Source organism: Gobius niger (genome assembly GCF_951799975.1).
Source record: "Gobius niger genome assembly, chromosome: 7".
Lineage (NCBI taxonomy): Eukaryota > Metazoa > Chordata > Actinopteri > Gobiiformes > Gobiidae > Gobius > Gobius niger.
Window position 1 is genome coordinate 20,749,841 of NC_136858.1, and position 25,644 is coordinate 20,775,484.

Below are 25,644 nucleotides of genomic sequence, written 5' to 3' on the forward strand. Positions count from 1 at the left end.
TGTCGGAGAGGAGAGGGAGGTATCGATTTAGCTAATGTGCTGCGGTCTGCAATGCGAGTACAACTGCAGCGCTCACTGTCATCTGATCCAATCTCACACACAGGCTGCCAGACACCTCAGCTCCCCTCAAATCCTTTTACAGTCCCGGGCTCGGCAACGCAATTTAATTACCAGCACATTGGAGTTTTGCTGCTCTCTGTAAACATGGATTAGGACAAAAGTTTATCACTGTATAAACCAGGGTATAAATAGACACTTATATCGTAATGCGTGAGATAGCAAAGCGCGAAAGAACTGTTGTTAAGAATAGTGTTAACGTTTGCAGCCAAAACCTTTTAGCACATTAGGAATTCATGTATTCTACAACCGCATCAATAATGTAGGTATTATTCAATTCCAGAACTGCCGTAATTAAGATTTCATACGGTGAGTAAATGGTTGGATAAAAGCAAAGAAAAGGAAACGTCTGTTGAAGCCCTTTATCTCCAAATAATAATAACAATATTGTAATAGTGATTCAATTCACACAGTGCGCATGTTGACAGCTTTCTGATAACGCTTTTATATAATACGCTCAATATTTCAAGATTGTAGATATTGTTGCCGTTGTTCTAAAGTACTAAATTGTGCAAAATTTGTAGAAATGCAAAATAAATTAATTACCACAGTACCAATGTGGCCATACCCCCCTGTGAACACCTGATATGTGAGGGGTAGAGCTCAACAGTCCAGGATCCCATTCTCTGTAAAAATCCCAGTCAAAATCTCCATAGACTTTCAAAAAAAAAGAAAGAAAAAGAAAATTAAGGGTTTAAAAGAATGACAGCAGCTAATCAGCTATGTGTCAGCTATGTAATTTGGTAATTTTTTTTCTTGTAAAATGTCTCTGCAGTTGTTGAATCGTGCCTTAGACTCAATAGAGATTTTGTATGTGATTTTTACTTCCGGCACTAGGGAGAACTTGACTGTTGAACTCCTAACTAAGTATCCTGGGTAAGTGATGGGTGAGTGAGTGGTTGGTGGGGTCAATGTGTTGAACTCCTAACTAAGTATCCTGGGTAAGTGATGGGTGAGTGAGTGGTTGGTGGGGTCAATGTGTGCAACTAGACTTCTGTCATTCTGTCATACAGAGCTTTTACAGAGTGAAAGAAAAACTGACACTTGGGTGACCTCTGCCAAGATAATATAATAATAGACACTTTTTCCAGTTAAGGGGTTAATTGTCTGTAAATTAAGACAATATATTATACAATATACTACATATAGTAATCTTAATTATACAAGAATGATCTGCACAACATTGTAAAAAGCTGCTCTAAAGGAGGAGTCCAGCTGAAGGACCTAAGTTCACTCTGGAAGAAGCGAGCTACTGATAAGGCCAAACAAACATTCTGTCCTCTGAGTTTCTGTTGATGCCCTCTGGGTGGCGCTATAATGTGCCACTAGCAACAAAGAATGTTATCTGTTGTCTTTCATACCTTCAGCTATGAAGCTGCTAAACAAGGATGAATCTAATTTTAATCATTAATGTGTCATCTTAGATCAATTATGGCTCCAGGTTTTTGTTATCTTGCTGACTTATTTTATTTATTTGTATGTGTTATTCTACTGTATTTATGAGATCGACGAATGTTTGGCTGGGAAGCTGCAAACGAATTGCCATCCGGAGAGAAATGAAGTCTTCTGAATCTGAATAATTTGGATATTTACTTTGTAAACCACAATATGGTCAAAAAATAAAGACTTGCTAGAAATGTATTGCATGAAGGTCAATCTCATCTTCTGTCCTAATTTATATGAAAGACAAATTTGGAAACTGAAGTAGACCTTTCTGTCTGAGGTTTATGGAGACAAACTGTACTTCATGTGTTTTTGTTTGTTTGTAAAAAATTAGCATTTTTCCCCACAAATGAATCTGTGTCATAAAGTGTGACAGGCAAACAAACTGAATTTGTTTAACATCAGGTAGAATTTAACTACTTGAAAACGCTCCTTGTTTTTATTCTGTACTGTGGCTATACAGTATATAGGCTACAACACGCTTGCCTTTTTCTGCCTTCAACAGCATTTAATATACAGCGTTCCGTTATTGTTGTTACATGCTTACGACTCGACACTGTGATGTTTGATGCCCGTATGGTTGCTGTATTGCTTTGTCAGAAAGCTGGAGTCTTGGCAGTGAAGCGCTGTGTCTGGAGATAAGGGGCTCTACATTGCGCTTATGGCTGCAGCAACGCACTTTCACACAATAATGGGTCGGCTTTTGTGGATCAGGTTTTTACAAGTGCTTTGGTTAAAAAAACAGCGCAAAGATGCCGAGACTCGCATATGGCACAAACAGTAAGAAACCAACACATTCTCGTCAGACTAAATCCTACTTGAGTGACTGCCCGGTGGTTCCAATTCTTCATCACCGTCATCATCATCATCCCATGCAAGAACACAGGCAGAAGTGGGAGGGACCATGCAAAACAAAATCAAGGAATGGAAAAGAAGAAAACAAAAATGAAAAACATGGAAGATAGACTTGGCCAGAAACAAATAATAAGTAATGAATAAACGGACAGAATATTCCAAATTGCCAACATAAAAACTATTGAATGTATGGCTAGAATATCATGGGCAGACAAAAGCATTGTGACTGCAGCTCTTGGGAAGTGGCTTGTAATAGGGCTTTACATAAACACTATGGTCATGGCAGATTTCTGGACTGCACTTTCCAGCAGTAATAACATGGTAACAGCGTGGTCACTATGGATAACAATGGATAAGAAATACTAACATTATCTGTTGATTTTTTACAGTCTTACTATCAAATACACTAGCTGTGTGTCATTACCATTTATTTCCATGTTATTACACTTTTAGATACATGCTATTCAGATCCTATTACCATGTCATTATGGGCTGTAAAACTAAGTGCCACCGATTTCTGTTTTGGCTGGTAACTCCTTTACTCTCATATAGTCGAGGTAGGCGTAAACTTCTGGTGCTCTGCTTGAGGGTTTACACTCTACGCACAATATAAAAATTAAAACAGGATAAAGAATGAACAAAATATATAGTCCGGGCTACACAAATTATTCTAACTGTATTTAATACATTTCTATAAGCCAAAAAACATTTTGTTTATCACAATAGGCTTTTATTGTTAAAAACTATAAGCAAAAACGTCACAACCAAATCATAATGTGGCTAGGAAAAAAGCATTAATTGGCTTCTAAATTCTAGTGCCAGGGGGGAAGAAAAGTTCATGTTCCTTAAGTATTCAGCACACTATAAAGATGCTAAGTATAAAGCTGCACATACATACAGGCAGGTGATATTGTTCTGCTGGCCATCAATTCTTAAGGCAAGTGTTAGAGCAATATTTCTGCTGCTTTTGTCGTTGTTGTTGGCTGTTCATGGCTTGTCAGTCAGCTGCACAAAGCAGCATGACACATTGAGTTTTAGCCTGTTTCGGGCTAGTGGGCTCAAAGTTTGCAGAGAATAAATTTGTCAGGAGATTGTTGTTAATAAAGAGTTGCCTGCTCATTTTGGAAACCTGTAATGTCTGCTGTGCAGCGGCACAGGCAGCAAAGCGATGTTTAAGCAGTAACACGCTATTGTTTACTTGCTCTCATTCACTCCAGTCATACATTGCTTCAAAGCAATCTGCAGCAAATAGCAGCAGCAGTATGAAGCCTAATCCTTTATGTGGACGTTCACAACTCATGATGTGTGTTTGGTGGGGAATAGTCATCCTCCAGCAGCGCAATATTTTTATATATTCACCATAAATCTTACGTCAGATGTGTTGTAGGTTATTAGATGTGACAGAGGTTTGATGAATCTGTCCTATTTAAAAAACAAAATCCTTAACCTGATTTACTAAGGCTTCATAATTACTAAGCCATTGTAAATCAGTTTAAGAATTACTATTCATTTACTGAGTTTCCTACCCAGGTAAACAATATTATAATGATAATATGAAAGGCTTTCTGTATGTGATCAGCCACTAGGGATATAATCTTTGTGTCACGCCCAAGCCTGCAAAAAACAAAAAAATCTAGCAGAGATCTGGCATCACCCAAAGAAGAGCATGTTTAGTTCAGAATGTTCTTGGACAATTGCAGGATAAGACAAATGCCTTGGCAGAAGTTATTTTTGTGCTTTATGTATATATTGAAGGAATAGGCCACAGTTTTTCTATACTGAGATATAGCTAAGCTTAGAGGAGCGGAGGAGAGGTTAAAAGCTAACAACATCTTTGGTCTTTTTGCATGACTGCGCGCACGCACAAAGACCAGACAGGTTACGCGTCAACTCGTCTAAGCTCAGGTAAGAACATAACTCAGTATGGAAAAAACAGTGGCCTTAGTGTCTTTATACATTGAGACACATTTCATTGTTTATTGCGTTTCCCGGAGACTATTGCACAGCATTGTATTTTTGACACTTTATCATGGTTTATTGAGGGGCACTGTTCCAAAGTGCTCCCAAAAATCTATTGTAATCTATGGTTGAATCTGCTGACCCTGATGGCTGCATTTTGTACAGGCCACTTGGACTATAGTCAGCGTTTCTATTGCTGAACAGTTGAAAGACTAGAAGAGGTCAAAAATGCTGGAGCTGCAAATCCAAAAGTGAGAATCTTCTCCCCAATCAGCCCCTGTTTTCACTGCAGTGTTTTGGTGTTAGAGCTGAAGACGCCTCTGGAGAGCCCAAAGCACCGCTCTGCTGCTCAATAAATGCGCACACAGCACTTTGGACACACATGAGCGGTGACATGTGTGAGCACAGACATGGCAGCACAATGATGGATCGATATAATGAAAAGTGGCAAGTGCTGGGCCCATGGGCTCCATTTAATCAAGCTACTGTATACAGTATGAGAGACAGGCCTATTGGGTAGAAGGAAGGAGACCCAAAAAAACATTCTGATTAAATTGTATCTGCGGGTGCACAAAGGAAGAGATACAATTATATGATAGCGGGCGAGGATATCCATCCTATTTTTTGCTTTTCAGGAGAGCGTCTATCAACAGAATGAGCTATTTCACAGCTACATTTTGAATCAATAACCGCATTAATTTAGACAAAGACTAATAATCTCTTCTGTATAATTATCAAATAGTTTACATTGATTATCTAATTGTATTTATATATATATTTTGTCATGTCATTGTGATGCAATTCTCAAATGGTATTACCTATTTTTTTACCCCTCTCAAATCTCTCAAGGTGTTAATGACTTCGAGGTGACGGTGATGCAGCACAATGTGTCATTTTGATAACGTAACTCTTCTCTCCCAATTAAAAAGTGCCAATTATCTCAAGATCCTGTGATCGCTCCCCAGCACACACTCCTCATTATGTCCCTGATATTCATACATTCACAAACAAGCAAATCATTCCAGGCGACTTGTTTTCTACACAACTCCAAACAACACTGATTGATTGGTCGGACGGAGATCGGATATAAAACATTACAAAAGCCTGAATGCAGCAACACAAGATGACCTTCTGCTTTTAGGTTGAAACTAAAGTTAGCGCTGACTCCTATAGAACGTTTTCTTTGTCATTTTGATGAAGACATTTGCTTTTGATGAGGAAATGATATCCCTATATTCTCTTACATTTGAGAAGGTAAAGAAGAAAGGGTACAGAATTTTACGCTCATTGTGTGAAATTCTATATCCTCACTCATTGCCGAATTTGCAACATAGGGGAGCCCTTCTCTCAAGTGTATAAAGTTGAGGTAGGTGAGCTATTGGTGTGCAGTGTGCACAATACAGATAAGAGGTGTGCGATACCTGCTTTATCACTTTTCCAATTGATGCTAAGCAGTGTTAATTTCGTTGACTAATATATTTAGTTATAATTTTAGTCAAAGTGATATTTTTCCGACTAAAATTGGACTAAAACTAAATTAAAAGTTTTTCATGAGACTAAAACTGTGACTAAAATAAGAAAAAAGAAAAAAAAAAAGAAAGAGACTATAATCATCCAAACTTCCGATGACAGTTTGAAAGAGCCTCAAATCATATGGGAGAAGCTCCATGAAGATGAAGACCTTGAATAAATATGATTATAATAAATATTGTAAATGAAAAGCTGAACTAAATCTAGACTAAAACTAAATTACATTTTTGTCAAAAGACTAAAACTAAAAAAAATATGTTGTCAAAATTTACACTGATGCTGAGGCCATATGGCCCATGTATAACGTCTGTTTCAAAGGAAAATAATATTTTTCTTGTTCTTTGGATTTGGATGTTTTCGCACATTTTTTACTTTTTAAACACAACAATAAACACTATAATTAATGTGTAACAATGTGTAAGACATTTGCTGAATCTTTTGTCCTCACCGCCTTTGCTATGAAGCTAAGTGATTGGACGTATTTAGTGCCTGAATGGGAGGCTTCGAGGGAATACAGGTGCCTGGGTTAGTTGTGTGCGAGTGAGTGGTTGGCGATGATGCAGATTGGTAGCCTCGCTTTTGTCAGTCTACCCCTGGGCAGCGCTGGCTAAAAATGTAGCTCACCACCGAGTATGGAGTGTATGAATAATACACGAAATTGTAAAGCGACTTTAAGCATCGGGTTAAAGTGCTATATAAGACTCATGCATTTCTATTATTATTAGTATAATTAATACTCACCTCGTCCACGTTTTCAAATGCGTTGATGACGTCGTAGGGAAGGCAGGACAGCAGGTCTATAACAAACCACGTCTTCAGATAGTTCATGCGAATTAGCTTGGGGTCAGAAATCACCTCCCCAGCTGGTCCAACAAACGTGGTGTGGAAATTTAGCACAATATCCACAAGGAAAATCACGTCCACAATACTGTCCACCACCAGCCACGTGACATTGTTTTGCTTGGTCTTGAATGACACGTTGTAGGGCACCATGATGGCCGTGTAGAAAGTCAAAATGAGAATGACCCAATCCCACGTAGTTTTGAACAGACAGTAGTGCAAGATAATGTGGGGCGGGGTCTTGGGGGTCTCTTGCTTGTACTGAGGTAGTATGTCTGAGCCCAGCTGGAGGACCTGGCGAACAAAGACAGACTCTTTTATTCATGTTTAGGGGTCCATTTTGCATTAAAGTGGACATATCATCATAATCACAGAAGAGCATCGCATTTGCATAATTGTGCCTAATAAACCTGCTTTTGGGCATCTCTGCATTGATATTCCATGTTTTATCATTTAAATCAATGTGTGTGCATGGTACATACACTTGATGTGTAGACTGCTCTTTTAGGGATCTCGTATGTTGCTTGGAGCACCCTGCGCTGTCAGCAGGGGGAATTAAACATAGTAAACACAAGATACATGCCAGCATTTTTTGCCATCTAACAAATTGACTTTGCCACAATAAATGTTGTATGAATGCAGAATGATTCAGAACAGGTGATGGTCTATGGACTTTGAAAATTCGCTCCTCTAATCATTCACACTAGCATTGGAAAATCTAAATTTTTTCTGCCATAATTCCTCAGCATGCTTATCCTCCGATTGTGTTAATTAAAACTGTGTAGTAGTAATTTGTAGTGAAGGCATTTTGAGCACCGTAATGAACAGAGCAATTAACCTCTTAACCTTCGCCTTTATCAAGTGCGTTTTCTCCAGTTCAGCTTTGCCCAAATCTCGGTTACAGCCTATACTCTTCCTGTCTCTGTCGAGTGCGGACGCGTCTTCTCACTGCTCCTGGCTTTTGTGCTTTTTCCTGCCTCTGTGAGTGTCTTGTCTGACTTTTATTTTCCTCTTGGACCCCTGCTTGCTGTCCTCCCGAACCGCTAAACTATGGAATTGATTAACTGGAATCTCAGTGCAATTGATACGTTTTTTTCACGGAGGAGGTGGTCTGCCCAAACCGAGCTGACTGGATTGTCACAGCTCGGTTTGCGAAGGCTGTCGTTTGCCAAGCGGTCCTGTCGGTCGGAGACATCAAAGATATTTACTTATTTTGCCTCTTGATAACAGGGTACCTGTTTATTAGATTAGGCGCTGTCCTGGATTATCCGATTAACTTGGAAAAACAGCAGCTTGCACCCCGCTGCTGCCTGTTGAAATTAACAAGCACTTTGGAGCAGGGAGTGACCGAGTGATGGAAGTACACCGGAAAGTAAAGCACAACAACAATGGACTGTTATATTCGACCTGGCGGCTGTGGAGACGGACAATAGGTGGACCATATTTTGGGAGGAAAAGGGATGGACTGTGAAGGGAACTACCTGCTCTGGAGAACTGAACTAATGGTGAGACCAAGTACTATAACTGGAATAATTCTCCTCCTTGTGAGAGGAGGTTTGAAGCAGCTGGACAGCTTATCTCTCCTCCGCAGTTAACACTTTCCATTCAAAGGGCAAGCCACAGGGCTAAACCAGATACGGACTGAACTCTCTGGGTCATATTATGCATAATACCAACTCTCAGGATTGTAAACAACTGCACACACATACCCCTCCCTAACCACGCCCCCGTCGTTCAGCGTCTGTCTCAACACGTTTCCTCAGCCCCACCCCCCCTGGCCAATGGCTGGTCGTCCTTCCTGTGCCCAAGAAAAAAATCTGTAAGTGACCTTGTGTACTGTGTATTTCCCATGTGTTTCTTATATGTACTTTGCCTTAACTAAACCTGACTGTAATTTTGCATATCTTCTTTTGTAAGCCACATTGAGTTGCCTTGTGTACGAATTGCGTGGTATAAATAAAGTTGCATTGCCTTGCCAAAAGGTCACTTTTGTTAACTTTTTTTCCATTGCTTTTATGTTGTGTTTTCATCACATTTTTCCCCCCAACATTTTCATTGCTTTTTGTCACATTTCTGTTACTGTTTTGGATCTTTTTTGTTGACTTTTCATCACTTTTTCATCACTTGTTTGTCACTTTCCTCTTGCTCTTATATGGCTTTTACGTCACTTTTTCTGTCACGTTTTTGTCGCTCTTATGTTGCATTTTCATCCTTGTTTTCATCTCATTCTTGTCGCTATTTTTTAATTTTTGCGTTTGGATTTGGGTAAAGTCAAACTGGAGAAATAGCAGTCAGTTCAGGCGGGGTTTTAAGCCCAGTAAAGCTGTCTTCACATTACAATCACAGAAGAGCACCACCGCGTGACATCAGTAGGTGGGGCGCTCTTGGTAAACACACATGAATGAAACAAAACAAAGCTCTGGGTATATCTTTGATGAAAAAAATAAAATAAAATGTTGTTGAAAGTGAAAAACAAAAAAGTCGACTTTGCAAAACCTTTAATGAGAAACCACAGTGAATGAGCCCTTCCAGCCACACGTTTTAATGCATACCTCAGCTAAGCGCGAGTGCTTGTGGACATTCTCCCCTTTGTGAACAGTGGGCTGGAGCTGCTGGAGCACGCCTCTGCTGCTGGTGAGGGCTCTGGTCAATCGAGCGAACTTTCCCCAACCTGTGGCGCATAAACACACACCATACAAAGCGTACACGGACAAATAAGCACCTTCTGAAGTAAAGTTAGAGGGAAACAAAACTCTGTGATGCACTTGAGAAATTTCTATTAGAGAAACTTGCCGACCAGTTATGCATATTTGAAGTGGTGCGGTGTCAGAAGTAATGAGCGGAGCCAGTAAATGATCAATGAGGCTGCTTTAGTATTCTATTAAATATGAGATTTTCAAACGCCGAGCATAATTTACTTTTCAAGTCTAACAGCGTCTCTGTGTTCTGTATTTACTAATGGCAACACAAAATTCGATCTGAACGTTAAGTAAGTAGTTGCTGCATTTAATCATTGGTGTGTATGAGTAGTTCTCTCGTTCCATGTTAAGTAACGTCAATAGAGTTGATGGAATGTGTTATTATTTGTATTGACATTCAGCCTGGAATGTAATAAAAGCTCACTTGACCAGCATCTACCAATGTCTCATTTTGTTATATTAAATTATAGAGTCAGGAAAAAGTCTCAAAACATTTTCCAGACTACACTTTTTTTCATAGTTTGGCTGGGGGGTGCGATTTATACTCAGGTGCGACTTATATATCAAAATATATAAATTTACATTTGTTATTTTCACACTGAAAGTTGCTAGAGGGCGCTCTAGGCACGTGTACCAGTATCTGGTACTCCAAACCGGTAAAAATTGGAGTGAGGGACTGGCAAAAAGCAGCTTCTTACAGCAATGAAGAAAACAAAAAAAGCTAATCACGGGCTAAAACCTAGATGGCCACAGCTAGTGGAACGAGTTCGCAAATGGGTGCTTGAACGTGCTGCCGGGAGAGGCTTGTCAACCGTGAAGCTACGCCTCCATGCCCTGGCAGTTGCCAAGGCTGGTGCGACTTGTACATGCGTTTCCAATGACATCATGCATAGTTCCTGCCGCCATTTTGAATAGCGAAGTAGAATTATGCAGTACTACAACATGTAACAATATTTCTGCTGAGGATGAAAATGATAGACAACTGATTGACAGTGGCATTTTTATGTACTCATAGTCATTGCTCAAGAAGATAACAGTCAAAACACGGCCGGAGGAAACAGAAAACCTTTCTCTGTGATTTTTACAGAGTCTCAGTCTGAGTCAGTGTTTAAAGGGGCTGGATGCAAGTTGGCCATTCTATTCTCACTACTGCCACCTCCGGCCATATGTGTAACTGCACCTTCTATATTAAGCTCGTGCGTGACGGCAATTCGGGCCGAAGTGACACCTTTTTGAGTGACAGTGCAGGATTTTAGAGGCAGTTGTGGTGAACAGGTCTGGGCTCATTCTACACATTAGGACATGGCTGGAACATGGAGGGGGAGGAAAATACTTAATTTTAACATTTTTAAACTCCCTATAGTCCCTTTAAGCTGCTCAAGACATTAGCATGCTATCGGTTAGCAACTGTCAACCATTGACAGTTGCTTCACATCTATTAACACTGAGGAAAAACTACAGTAACAGTTCAGCTCTGACCTCTGTCACATGTTGTATCCAAGGCTAGATGTTTGGTTCAGGGCTTTCTCTTGGAGAGGCTTATCGTGTTGAAGCTAAATGCTAACCTGTAGCATGCTAACGTCTTGAGCAGCTTAAACACTGACTCACTGGTTTCTTCACATAAATGTGTGTCTCTGGGGCCGTGTTTTTACTGTTATCTTCTTGAGCAATGATTACGAGTACATAAAAATGAGTAGAGGTATTGTTACATGTTGTGGTACTGCATAATTCTACTTTGGTATTCAAAATGGCCACCATAACAACAAAGTCGCATGACTGAAAGGCATATATACCCCGGAGCGACTTCTAGTCCGGAAAATACGGTAAACAAAAAGATCCTCTCTTGTGAGATATTTGTCTACTTTGCCTTGGTGAGATGTGTCTGAGATGTTTGTTTTTTTCTTTTTGCAAATTACACTTATGAATCTCTGAAACACACTCAATAATAAGAGAGTCTCATGGCTCGGAGTCATACTGCATGATGTGTGCTGTCATTAATTATCCCGCATAACCTATTTCCATGTTGCTCAGACGGCTTCTAAAGTACACTCGGAGGTTGGGTTCACAGTAAGGTGTAGATCCCCTGTCAGCTGAATTAGCACTTCACACACATTTCAAGCCATGTTTCTATGATACAGGACCGTATGGGGGTGGGAGTGGGGAATAATAAGGTACATTTACTTCAGTAACTTTGAGAAAACTGTGACGTACCACCATCATTCTTACTTGTGCTTCAGTATTATTGAGTGAATGTGTTTAGTTGCATGGACTTTCCCTTAAAATATTCCCCTTACCTAGTTATTATATTGTTGATTTTTCCCATTGTTTTATCTGTCAAATTACACACAGTAAAAATAAATCAGTCTTTTACGCTCAACACTTACTGAGTACATACTATACTCAAGCAGTATTTTCAGCAAGTACCTATGGCATATATTTTTTACTTGGATAATCATTTGGGACTGTAAGAGAAATAACAATGGTGTGGTGGTGATAGATGAAGAATAGGCAGCAGCCTGGATGTCTTATACACGAGACGTTTTTTTACCATCGGTACGGGACCAGGAGACATGAACCCGAGACATTGCGCTAGTCCTGCCATTCAAGTCTGTCTATGCTACCACAGAAGAGGGCGCTTTAAAATCTGTCCCACAAAGCAATGAAGCTTGAACAGCACATCAGATAAGTCACAAGAGAAAGAAAACTAACCTGCCATCATATTTTGATCATGCATTAGCTTAACACAGTGACCAAAACCACTGTTCTCCCCGACAGAAAAACTTAACTGCAATTCTATTGTAATTTTTTTGTAAATCGTATGTTTCACACCCTCCACACTGCTTTGGCCTGCCCCCCGTGCATGCTGTGTAATAATTGTGTGTTATAGAGTTTGCACATACTCTTGCTGTGGTACCATGTATCTCTGCTCCACCTCTGAATAGGAAAATATATTTATCTCAATTATGATCCAAACTGTCAAAGCTATTGTTGCTAATAGTGCATTACAAGAGTTTGCTACCTGTTGATGCATTGAGGAGAGCCATAATCTCATGTTATAATAAGCCCCTTGCTGGCTCCGTCGTCAACATGGTTTGCTGGCAATCGCCTTTGTAAACTAATTCATGCTCTATTTTGCCCGTCTTCACCCGTTACACACACCAATGAACAACCCTGCATGCCCGACTGAGTCTGCTTAAGCAGATGCGCAAATCTTTTGGATCACATTTGTTACAAACCAAACTTTAACTCACGGATCATTTTACCAGCTGCAAAATCAAAAGAAGCTGGAGCTACAGTAGTGTAAATATTAAAGCAAATGCAGTGTTAAATATTTAGGGCTAACCTTTGGAAGAATCATCCTCAATGGGCTGTTTGAAGGCTGTAATATCGCTGAACGTGCAAAGGAACAGCACCACTTTCTCTTGTTCGTTTCGTATGGGTGCGATCTTCACAAAAAACCACACAGGCGTCCCTGGATGAAGAGTAAAGAAGAGAGAGAGATTCATCAACCTGAGCTAAAACCATGTAAACAATAGTGCCCCAGAGCTTCTAAAACCTCCCTTTTTCTGATGCACCTGAATGCAACAACAACAAATTTCTATCAGTGGAAGACATCTTTGGTCCAGCTCTCAACCAATTAGTACATTTCCAGAGAGGTAGAAATGTGCAGGGCTGGCTTTGAACTTGTGCTACAACCGAGCTTCTGAATATATTTGCATGACAAGAGACCAGACACTTTGGATTTCCCCCCTCACATTGTTTTCATCCCATGTTGCTACTTACGGTTCTTCTTGTACATGAGTATTTCAAATGAGTTCATCTCATAATTTTCAAACGTCAGCCGCACTTTTTCTGTGGTGTCTTTGTCGGTGAGCTCCCCGTACATAAAGCTGCAACACAAAAGAAGATTTTGAAGTTAATCAACACAGTGAGATATGGGACCAGCTCATTGCAGGACATAGGGTGTTAGACAAACATTTATGTGTTAAGTTTCAATTTGTGTCATGTTGAACTGTTGAGTGGTGTCGCAGGGTGGTACTTTGATGTATCTCTCATTTTTAAAGCAGTACTTAGGAACTTGTTAACCTTAATAAATCGTTTTCGTAGTCCCTCTGGGGGTAATACAAGTGTTAATGGGATGATTGGGGGGTCATTCATCTCCCCCTGGTGTCTCTGGCCAGAAAACCACAACTGCAGCTTTTCTGTCTCTGGGTCAGAGGCACCAATACACACTAATAGAATCACGAAGAAGAGGCTAACTGGCTAACGAGCAAAGCTAACTGCGGGCTAGCACCACTTAAACAGTATTTACAGCCAAGTTTGAGTAAAAAAATAATAATACTTTTTTTACAATTGGATGTACAATTTCCCTCTCTCCCTTTGTCTCTTCTGCCAGCATAGTGTTTATTCTCATGGACAATTAAAATTAAAAAACGCAACATGCTGCGACAGCTGCAGTGACGCTTATGGCCTCTAGGGGCATGAGTTACTTCGTTCTGCTTTAAGAATACAATGACAATTTCTTATAGAGTAAAAGGTTCCAAAGGAAGGATTTTCTCACCGAGAGTGTTCATATACAGTGCCTCTCGTTAGTATTCATACACATTGAACTTTTGCACATTTTGTCATGTTTACAACCCTAAACATAAAGATTTTATTTTGATTTTTTTACTGAACGTTCACACACAAGTAACAGACAACTGTGAAGTGAAAGCAAAATGATACATGATTCCGTTATTTTTTTTAAAATAGAAAAATGAAAAGTGGGACTTGCATAAGTATTCATACAGCATGAATTAATACTTTGTGGAACCCCCTTTTGCTGCAATAACAGCAGCAAGTCTCTTGGGGTATGACTGTACAAGATTTGCACATCTAGAAACTGAAATTTTAGCCCATTCCTCTTTACAAAACAACTCCAGCTCTGACAGATTTGAAGGAGAGTGTTTGTGAACAGCACTTTTCAATTCTTTCCACAGATTTTCAATAGGATTTAGGTCAGGACTTTGACTGGGCCATTCTAACACATTAATATGTTTGTCTTTAAACCATTCCATTGTAGATTTAGCTTTGTGTTTAGGGTCATTGTCCTGCTGGAAGGTGAATCTCCGCCCCAGCCTCAGTTCTCTTGCTGACTCCAGCAGGTTTTCCTCCAAAATGTCTCTATATTTGGCTCCATCCATGTTCCCAACTATTCTCACAAGCTTCCCAGTCCCCGCTGAGGAAAAGCAGCCCCACAGCATGATGCTCCCCCCACTGGGGATGGTGCACTCAGGACGATGAGCAGTGTTAGGTTTGCGCCATACATAACATTTTGCATATGGGCCAAAAAGTTCAATTTTTGTCTCATCTGACCGAAGCACCTTCTTCCACATGGCAGCTGTGTCCTCCATATTCTAGCAAACTTCAAACGGGATTTTTTATGGCCTCCTTTCAATAATGGCTTTCTTCTTGCCACTCGTCCATGAAGGCCAGATTTGTGAAGAATACGACTTATAGTTGTCCCATGTACAGTTTCCCCCAGCTCAGCAGCAGCACTTCGCAGTTCCTCCAGAGTTATCATGGGGCACTTGGTTGCCTTTCTGACCAGTGCCCTCCTTGTTCGCTCTGATATTTTAGGTGGAGGACCACGCCTTGGTAAGTTGGCAGTGGTGCTATACTCTTTCCATTTCCGAACAATGGATTGAACAGTGCTCCGGGAGATGTTCAAATCTTGGGAAATCTTTGTATAACTTAAGGCTGCTTTAAACTTCTCCACAACTTTATCCCTGACCTCTCTGGTGCTCCTTGACCTTCATTATGCTGTTCAGTGACCAACACACTCCGACCACAGCTCTGAGGGCCTGAAAGAACAGCTGTAATTATACTGAGAGTAGATTACACACAGGTGGCTCTATTTAACCGTTAGGCCAAGGTGTGAACATTCTGGAGTCATTAGAAATGTTTAAAGGCAATTTAATGCACTCAGAAAATGCTGTATGAATACTTATGCACGCCCAACTTTTCACTTTTCTATTTTTTGAAAATTAACAGAATCATGTATCATTTTGCTTTCACTTCACAGTTGTCTGTTACTTGTGTGTGAACGCTCAGTAAAAAAATCAAAATAAAATCTTTATGTTTAGAGTTGTAAACATGACAAAATGTGCAAAAGTTCAAGGTGTATGAATACTAACGAGAGGCACTGTATGTAGCGATAACTCATACACTCTACATTTGCTGATAAGGGGTAAGGGAAGGAATTTGTAGAGCACTTTTCACATGACACAAGTCACACACACTCGAAGGGAATTTTTTATTCGCTCCATATGTTGCCACAGTTGCCCTCGGGGTAAACTGACAGAAGTGTGGCTGCCACATCTTTGCCAACAGACCCTCCAAACCCTCACTAACACACTGTTCACACAGGTAAGGTTGTGTGAAGTTTCTTTTCCAAAGCTAGGACACAACAACAGTCTGAAGCGAGAACCATGATTCGAACTGCCACGTTTTCAGTTATAAGATGATGGGCTAATATGTGGGGCTCTCTCTTCAACAATTCTGACAATACAATTAAGCCTTCAACATTACACATAATAATAGAAATACTGCTACTGCTTTTACCACTAATTCTCCTTCGGTTGTGTTCTAACAATCCATACTTTAACTAAACTTAGAGCCGCAAAGAACAACACTACCACTATCACTAACAAGACTAGACAAAGTACTGAAATTGCTTTTTCGTATTCCTCCTTCCCTTTCTCCATCTACAAAAGGAAATACACAAATGAGACTACAAATATTATTTTCTCATTGAGCCTGTGTGGAATCATACTCAGGATTCATCATCTCACATTAATGAGAAAAAGCGCAGCACAAAAGATCTTTCCACACATTCCACTGGTGTAAAAATACCACCAAATAAAGATAAATGTTTCCGGCACACTAATTGCCTAAATGCAAAGTTCTTTTCAAAAACAAATTAAACCTGAAGACGGGTCAGAGTGCCACGAAGGCATTTAACCACCCTGCACAAGGCATTCATCTCACTTTGACTATTACCGGCACCCTGCACAGCTCTCTGTTCCTCCGCTGATCTAAATATAACCCTGAGTTTGTTATGAAATACAAAAGGCAGGCTAAATTTAATGAGACGCCGTTCTGACGCTCAAGCCGAGACTTTTCAGACCAGTGCTTGATGTAATATCACTGATGAATGTCCCCTCTGCGAGCCGCTTCCTTCAAAGAGAAAAACGTGCTAAACACCAAATGACTCTATCGCATCATGCGCGACCAATTCCCACAGGTCCCCCACACTGCATGTTTACCAGATCAGCCACTGAGAAAAAAAAAAGAGAAAAAATCCATCATAGCAATCACGCACCGAACACAGACTTTGATCAGGTTGTGACGTGAAGAGAGAAGTGGCTGTGATGTTGGACGGCGAGCGTATGCGAGAACTTCAAATACCTTCAGTACAAAGCTTATTCTGTGGCGGTCATGATGATCTTTGAAATAGCTGTATGTTACAAGCAAGTTCAGTCCATTATATGTTTCTTTCTAGAGCAAGCTATACCTTCTGAGAGAATTCCTTTATTTCAGTAAAATTTCGGCCATAGTCCCCAGGCTGATGTGCAGTTTGAAATGATTTGAGCGCACACAGCAGTCTGGCGTTAGCCAGGTTAAAATTTTCCATATTTTTTCAACTTTTTTCCCCCTAAATCTTTTTTTTTTCCTACATGTTTCCCCCCCAATTTTATTCCCAATGTTGTCCCAAATATTCCCATTTTCCCCCAATTTTCTTTTTCGCCCAATTTTTTTCTCCCCTTTCTTACATTTTTTTTTCAACTAGTTTTTCACTTATTTTTTTTACATTTTGATGACCAACAGCATCAAAACTTTAATATAAAGATTTATATTTCTTTTCGGTACCTGCTTTCGATACTTTACATTTTTCGATACCAGTAGAGCCTAAAACCTTTTTTTTGATACAAAACTGGTATTGTTCAACGATACACAGCCCCACTTTAAAAGTTGATAATTGGTCATTTTTAGCCCCTGGAGAAGAGATCTGTTTCATCTTGAAGCGTCGGCCGTCTACATCAATGCATGTCGTCCAGCTATCTCGAATCATTGGACTGATCGTTTATACCTGGATGTACAAAATGTACATGGTTCTCGTGCCATTTAAGATTAAATAATGGCTTTGTCTTTGTAATACGACCTGGTAAAGAGCCTGGTTGTGTACTTATCGGTGTTACTCCATCACGATTTACTACCATATTCTATCATAAATTAATAAATCATTTAATATTTGATCCTCTATATCATGCTTCTTACTTTCTGCTTCCTTTGAATTATTTTAATTTACTCAGTCTTAAGACAGAGTGCAAAGGCCGACCCCGTTTAACCCCAAACTACTGAAAATAATTGATTTTTTGATTCTCTTGATTATAAATAATTGACCTGGACCTCCACATTTGTGGCTTATCTCACAGTTGCTGAAATGATCTTATTCAAATAGCTGCACATGGTTCAGGAAGATAAAAGGCGAAAGTTCAATTGCAATAATAAAATCAAAGTGAATCACTAAAAGAAGAGAAAGGCAGCTACATTTCATTACTATCATATCTTGGAGCGAGATGGTTCATTATCCTGTTTCCTTGTGCTTACATCACCACCAGACTAAAAATAACCCTAAAAACAATTCTCCCAAAGCGATATTTGTATTGGCAAGCCTTCCTGCAGCTTCTGTTAAGGGACTCCAGGGTCTAAATCACTAATGGCTGCAGAGCTGGCTGTGACAAACCCGAGTCTCCCACGGTTCTCGGAGCTGGCTGTAACACCGCTTCCATGCGTAGCTTCTTTTCTGCCTTTCAAGTCGAACAACCAACACTAAATATAGCGTCAAATCGCTCTGGAAAGTGTTAAATGTGTATTTTAAGGGTATAAAGGACAAACTGCAGTGTCTTGTTACCATAGTTTTTCATGTTCCGTGAAATAGAATACAACAGAAATAATACAGCAGCCTTTATCGTTTGATGCACACAATTCTTCATACACTATCAAAGTATAACGAGCAGCATACATGTTTGTTTAGTGTGATTCAGTTTCTTCAGTGTACTGCCTTCAGGGAAGAGACTGCGGAGTCTACGGGCCAGGTCCAGGTGTTTCTGGCCAGAAAACCACAATTGCAGCTTCCCTACCTACGGGTCGGAGTCACCAATACACACTAATGGAATCACGAAGAAGAAGCTAACAGGCATATGGGAAAAGCTAACTGCGGGTTAGTGCCACAGCATTTACAGCGAAGTTTGAGTGAAAAAAATTACATCCATTGTGTAATTAGATGTACAATATCCCTCTCTCCCTTTGTCCTTTCTGTCTGCGTAGTATTTACTCTCACGGACAATTAATGAGTTAAAAAACGCAACATGCTACGACACCTGCAGTGGCGCTCATGGCCTCTAGGGGCATGAGTTACTTAGTACTGCTTTAAAACCTTTACAAATAATAATTAAAGCCACACCGCGTAGAATTTACCCAATAAATAAAATTAAAATACAAGCATTTATATTATGACAGATACAGTGGGGAAAAAAAGTATTTGGCCAAAATCCAATAGAATGTCTATGTGAAACTGACCAAATACTTTTTTTCCCCACTGTATATAGAGCGGCTCAGCTCTCCTAAGGCATGACTGTAACTTTACCGGGAGTGGGTACGTCTCCAGCTCGTCGCCATGGAGATGTCGACTAAAGTCAGCAGAATTTGAGATTAAAAAAGGTTAGGTTCTCATCCAAATCCATTCTTTGATTACCCACTGCAGTAATAGGAGTTACTGATGGCAACAGAAAAAAATCTAGATTCAGTTCAAAGTGCACATTTCATATCCAGGTGCATCAACATTTGAGAGACAACACATAATAGAAGAATCACATGCTTTTTAGTGGTCAAGCACTGCATTCACTGTCTGTGTTGAGTTAGCTTCTTTCTACTACTACAAAAAGTATGACTCATCTAAAAGCTATAACATAGTTCATACTAACTTTTCTGTGTTATCTTTAAAGCCAATTATTCCATTAAAACAATTAGGAACATAATGGGAGCTACACTTTACAAAGGTTTGATTTTTTTAAGCACTTCCAGAAGCAACAGTTTGCTATATTAACTGTAATGAAAAGTGTTATAGAGACTGGAGATTTACGCAACAGCAGCAGCATCAGGACAGATGCACTGATCATAATGAGCGGTGTGCTGGGAAGCGTTAATGTCGAATTGTTCTCTCTTGTATGAGCTTTGACAGTGAGGGAAGCATCCTCATTGTTTTGTTTGGCTGTGTGTGTACCCGGGTGAGCTGCTCCAGACGACTTTGAGTTACAATTACGTCAGGAAAAGAATGGAAAGACCTCAACTGTATACAGTGGAAAAAACCCAACACTTTTCAAACTTATTTTATAAACAGCAGGGTGGCAAGCGTTGCTATTGCTTTTTTTTTTTCTTTTTTAATACTTTGCTTATCTCATCTCACAGCCAAGCAGCGAGCCAAGCAAGAAAACGTAAAAGATAAATTGTCTGTATTTGTCCTCAAAATGAACAATATGTAGGTATTCATGGAAGGTTTTATTCAACTTTTTGTTAAAGCATATCTTCTTACTGGTCAAAAAAAAAGGGAACTACAAATACAACTGAACCTAAGCTGCACAATACACACTATATACGGGCAAGCCAAACCCCATCTGAAAGCTAAGAACTTCCAAAATTCAGTCACTGAGCTTCAAAATAGATTTTATTGCCATTGCCAGTGAAGGTCCATTCACAAACTATGATTTTTTAGGAACACATTAGTACTCATTTGCACTTGATTGAAGCAGGTGCAGGGATTTTGGAAGAAAGAATACAAGTGGTTTTAGTCGTGGCAAACCAAAGTATCTGCATTCTGATTCAAGGCACACTGGGAAACATCTTTGGATTGTACTGCTGCCTGAAACGCGAAACATAAGGAGCTATGACCAGCCAAACACAGAGATGCTATTTCTGCAGAGGGTAGTCAAAGAAAGGGTTTGGATGACGACCTAACCTATTTAAATCTCATATTTGGCAGCCTTTCGTCAACATCTCCATAGAGACGAGCTGAAGACGTCCCGCTCCCAGTGAGGTTACAGTCAGGGTCTTAGTGGAGGTGAGCCGCCCACAGCAGACACTCATGTTTGTTCAGGAAAAAACTAGACAAAATGCTCAGGAAGCCAATAACAAAATGAGTTTTTTGGGGGAAGGTTTGACTCAAAAGAAAAACAAAAAAACAGAGGCACTCCTCCGACATCATGATTCTCTATTTACATTTATAAAAAGCCTTTATTGTGAGGGGCTAATAAATCTTAAAATCATTAAAACATATTGCTGGTTTCTTCCACGCATATCAGCTCCAACAAGCCTTTGTCAAGAAGTGAGCCGATACACTTTGATATTCACATCACATGACCCTAATATGTATCGTGATTCATTGCTATTTTTCCATGGTTAAATTTCGCCAAAATCTACTCATAACGTGTCACAAACCAGTCCTAAGTCTACATTAATGAGTCAGATATTTTTACGACAACTATCACTGCGCTCAGATAAATATGTTCTTATTCTAGCGTATAAAGTTTATACGATCCAAAGTGCATACAATACTTTATATACCGTTCAACAAGCGTTCTAAATAAATGCCAATATTTCTTCTCCAGGAGGAATGACTTGCTTTGTGTACAATTCCAACTAAGGCCGAATAGCAGATATAGACTCATGTATTTTTCTTCTATAGTGGGCCCCTGTCTAAGTGTAGAAAGTTGAGCTCGTACCTGCAGGTGCTGCTCTTCTGCATGACCTCCGCTCTGTGGTAGCCCGACAGTTTGCAGAAGCCATCGTTGCTGTAGACTATGGGCCAGTCCACAATCTGAGCGTTTCCCAGCACAAAGTTAGTGTCTGTTAAAAGATTGAACAGGGAAAAAAGAGGGCACACGCTTGAGGGGTTACATTCCCCGGGAGATGACACATCCACTAACATGTAGCCGGAGCAAGGTAAAGAAAATACACAAATGATTTATGTATGGAGAGAAATAGGGCTTTCAGGATGAGACAGAAGCACTTATATAACTTGACTGGATTGAAACTGGTTTAGTTAGTGATAATAAACAGCAACATAAAAGCGTAAAATTGCGATGATTACATTTCCAGTTATTGTAGGAGAAAGTTTTGAAATAACTCAACTAATAATTCCTTTTAAAGTTTGTTCAAAAATATCAATGTTTTAAGAGCTACTTTTTCATGCAGATCCCTGATGATTTAAGGCTCATTTCATGAACACCCCACCTACATTACACAGAGGCAAGAACTGCTGCAGCCCAGGCTTGTGCTTTATAGTTTCTCATTAGAGACGCTTGGTATCAGAAAGATGTTGCAGCATAGCCATAATAATCTGCTGCTTCACGTCTAGCTATGGCCCTGCATGTGCCTCAGCTCGAACATGTTTTACTGTGGAGAACATAACATGGCTGTTTCCATGTCTCAGTGAGGGTGGTCTTGATTGTTCCGATTTTTGATTGTTGTCTTGTCCTTCTCTGATTCAGAGTGAATAGAGACACAGAGTGAATAGAGACACAGACTGTACACAGTCCGGAAATGACAAGAGGATCATCCATTACTGAGGGTTTCAGTATTATGTGATATGGCCACCATTTGCTTACATTTCCAAGAGACCTGCTTTAACTGTTTCAGTAACACAGTAGCTTGTCTTCTGTATTGGACTTCACGGGCCAACTCGTGCTCCCTTTGTGCATTACAATTGATTAGTCCACTAAGCTGCCTGCCTTGCACCATGTGAGACAGATACTGGCCATTGTTGCAATTACTATAGTTTGCAGAAAGAGTACTACCCAGGAGAGACAGCACAGCAGCTGGATAAAGGAAGTGTGGGGACTTTGCAAACTGCATGTTCTGTCCATACCGGGGTCTGCTTTCCTCAGTCAATCTAAAACATGCACAATGGGCTAATCCTTCAGATCCGTAGTCTCCGGGTGCTGCACTGCAGTCACCCACCTCCTGACTGTAGTGCTGTTATGATACAAACATCTTAAGCTCGATTACAAATCTAAGGAAGAAAATTGACTCTTGGTACTTTATCCTTATCACCATGCAAAATTGGACACACTGATGTCGTAGTCCCATATGTAGCGTCTCTCTTTTACTTAGTAAGTGTATACAATATTATGGAATTTACTCATCTCTTTCCTTCTGATAAAGCTCAGTATGAATTTTGTTCAATCCAACAAGCACTATTTACTTTTCTTTTTTTAACCAGCATTTCAAGTTGTAACAAGCTGTAATATGTGGCTATATACTTTACCATTTTAGTATCTATTAGTATCTGAGTATAATGTTTTGACAATTCTACGTGACTGATGCCTAAAAGGGGCCTTGAACGGTGGATTAAATGCAAAATTGAAGTTTCCATAATGGGACAATAACTTAACCTTCGTTGCAGTTTTGAACATGTTTCAATAAATTCCCGTGGCTTCACTAGTTCAATGCATTCACTTTGAGGTTCTCCGTGCAATACTGGGTTTCTTGCTTGACCTTACAGCGTCCATATTTTAGGCCAAATTACATTACATAATACAGGCAACTGCGTGTTTTTCAATGGCAAGGACTAACATTAATTTGTCTCACATAGTTATGAGAAATGAGAATTAATGTGGGGCCTTCAAGCACAACTTATTTATAGGGAGAAAAATGTATTATGCTAAAAGAAATGCTAATAGCCCAAAACAGAGCATATTTAAACAGCTTCCATCCTATTCTTCAAATTAGCAGAAGGCTCATTTTGCAGCTCTAAGGATGATTGAATTGACTGCACCAAGATGTAGTTAGTTTGCTGTGTTTTTTAATGACAAGTAATAACAAATAGGGAACAGAGTTTTATTATCTCCTATGAACTGTACATGTATCGAGGTTGAAAAAGCCCTGAAGATCTTTCCAATTGACAACTATCTCCTGAATAATGTAAATGTTTGACTGACTTTTTTATTGATTTTGAAGACCATGTTGAAAGGTCAGCTTATTAATCTGCTGACATTAAGCAAAAAAACGTGGTCTTTTCAGGAGGGCACAAAATCACAAATCAATATGCACACACTTAAACAGGGAGACACAGAGGGACACAATGAACACGGGGTATTCAGTCATGTAAAACATATAAGACAAGGACGTTCCATGCCAACGTGTTATTTTACAACTGTTCTCTTCTAAGTGAGTGTAGTTGTAAACATTCATATAATTTCATTTTTTAACCACTTTTATTATGTTAGCAGAATCACTGACAGTGCATTTTGTTTTTCTTATTTATATATCAAGACTTGTAAATTAACAGCATTTGGTATAGAACATGTTGTACACTACGAAGGGGATATCTAGAGAAAAAGTGTAGACTGTTCTTCAAAGTACCTGTCTGTTTATGGGACAGTGTCCAAACTGAAATTTGTGAAACAGAAAACAATGGTTAATCACAGTGTATGCCCCAGGACATGACGGACAGAAAGGACAGAACGTATTACAGAACAACAATTGGAATTTGAAGGCTATAAAAACGTTTCGATGTGGCACAAAAACAGTTTATAGTAGTTTATTAGCTTTGACAGTGTGTCTTGGGTGGATTTGAAAATGACCTATATATGGCTATGCAGGTATTTGCACCAGTTTTTCATTATGCCTAAATTAAGGCCAGTATACCCTATTTTCCGTCTTAATCCTGCGGTTACAAATCACTAATTTACAGTCCCAAGCCTGGATAAATAAAGAGGACACTAAGAGTAGGTATTCCACTAAAGGGACTAACAAGCCAATTAACTTAACTAGCAGTCCATCACAACAAAGTATAGGGAATAAGTAGCGCTCCCAAGCATGGTGCCCCCTTCTGAGTGGCAAAAACAAAAACAAACTTCCTAGGTTCAATTCTCAAACTGTTGGCGTTCCTGTGTGGAGTCTACAAATTTTCCTTATGTGTTGGTGGGTTCACATCTACGCAAAAAGATGTGCACAATAGAGATATGGAGATGGGTCCCAGGATGCTGCTCCCCATACTGAAGGATGGGTGAAGATCAATCAAACAAATTTCCCAACAGGGACAAAAAAAGTACATTCAATCTTTACATAGGGCGCTTTGTTTTGAGTCGCTATTTGCAGCCAATGTCTATTACCAAGTATTTATGCAACTGTTTCCACCACATATAAAGCAAATTGTTGGCTGCACCATCTCCGTAGCAACAAGCAATGGAAAGACACAACTGCCAAGTGACTTACACAGTAGTGTCACTCGTGTCTTAGGACAACTGACGAGGACCTATTAGTACAACAATAGGGTTTTGTTGAAAGAATTTGAATTGTGCAACACTTAAAGGTTCCCTTAAAGTTCTGTCTGAATGCCTGATCTATAAAACTTTGCGCAGGAAATGCCAAGAGGAAGTACTGTCACCAAGAACGCAGCCTGAAGCCACTTATTAAACAGTGAGTGATTGAGAGACATAAAAAGGCAGAGAAGTTCATTGTTTGCAGAGCGCCCACCCACCACCGGGACGCACTAGTCACTCCACTGTTCCTCGCTGGCATCCCGTAGATTATTGCCTGGCCTCCTTTGTTTCTTACTTGAAGGGAGATTTAGGACTCACTAATCCACCGACCGCCCAAGGTCAAAGCAAAGGATTTGATATAGCAGTTCTTTTCGGGGGTAAATTCAGATTTGCAGAGAAAAAACAAAGAAATGCACGCCTCTTCTGAAGATAGATTATGGCTTCATAGGACAGTTCTAGGTATCCCTCATGAAACCTAAATAAGAACCAAATCATCAAATTGATCAATCACTCAACAACACAGAGAAACTACCCAGTTTCAAGACTATCCAGGTAATTTCTATCAGCCTACATGTGATAATTGGCACAAATAACAAATTCCAAAATCATAATTTTTCATTGGCAGATACCCTATAGCTAATATAAAAATCATACAGCCTACATATACAATTTGTATTTTCATTATGGGGTCTATATTGAGTGTATATGGAGAGGAGAGCCATAATGGTGGTCAATGTGAGTGAAATATTCAACGGAGTGCATTTAGCAGAGGATTTAACGGTGCAACCAGACGTTTATTCAGGCTTGGAACCTTAATTAATGCCAGCTCTGTTTCA

The 25,644-nt window shown here is 39.7% G+C and overlaps 1 protein-coding gene across 4 annotated transcripts in view; it reads right to left on the reverse strand.

Annotated features, from left to right (window-relative positions):
• The window catches only part of LOC306965211 (voltage-gated delayed rectifier potassium channel KCNH1-like), a 45,825-nt gene that overhangs the window by 19,244 nt on the left and 937 nt on the right, over window positions 1-25,644 (reverse strand). The window contains exons 2-8 of one of the 4 annotated variants that reach the window (XM_079559467.1): window positions 23,907-23,933; window positions 21,266-21,389; window positions 13,227-13,333; window positions 12,787-12,915; window positions 9,297-9,415; window positions 7,227-7,283; window positions 6,646-7,038 (exon numbers count right to left, since the gene is read on the reverse strand). In XM_079559467.1, the coding sequence (XP_079415593.1) occupies window positions 6,646-7,038; window positions 7,227-7,283; window positions 9,297-9,415; window positions 12,787-12,915; window positions 13,227-13,333; window positions 21,266-21,389; window positions 23,907-23,933 (956 nt within the window). The remainder of the gene's footprint in view (window positions 1-6,645; window positions 7,039-7,226; window positions 7,284-9,296; window positions 9,416-12,786; window positions 12,916-13,226; window positions 13,334-21,265; window positions 21,390-23,906; window positions 23,934-25,644) is intronic. The other 3 variants (XM_079559468.1, XM_079559469.1, XM_079559470.1) reach the window with 3 other exon arrangements.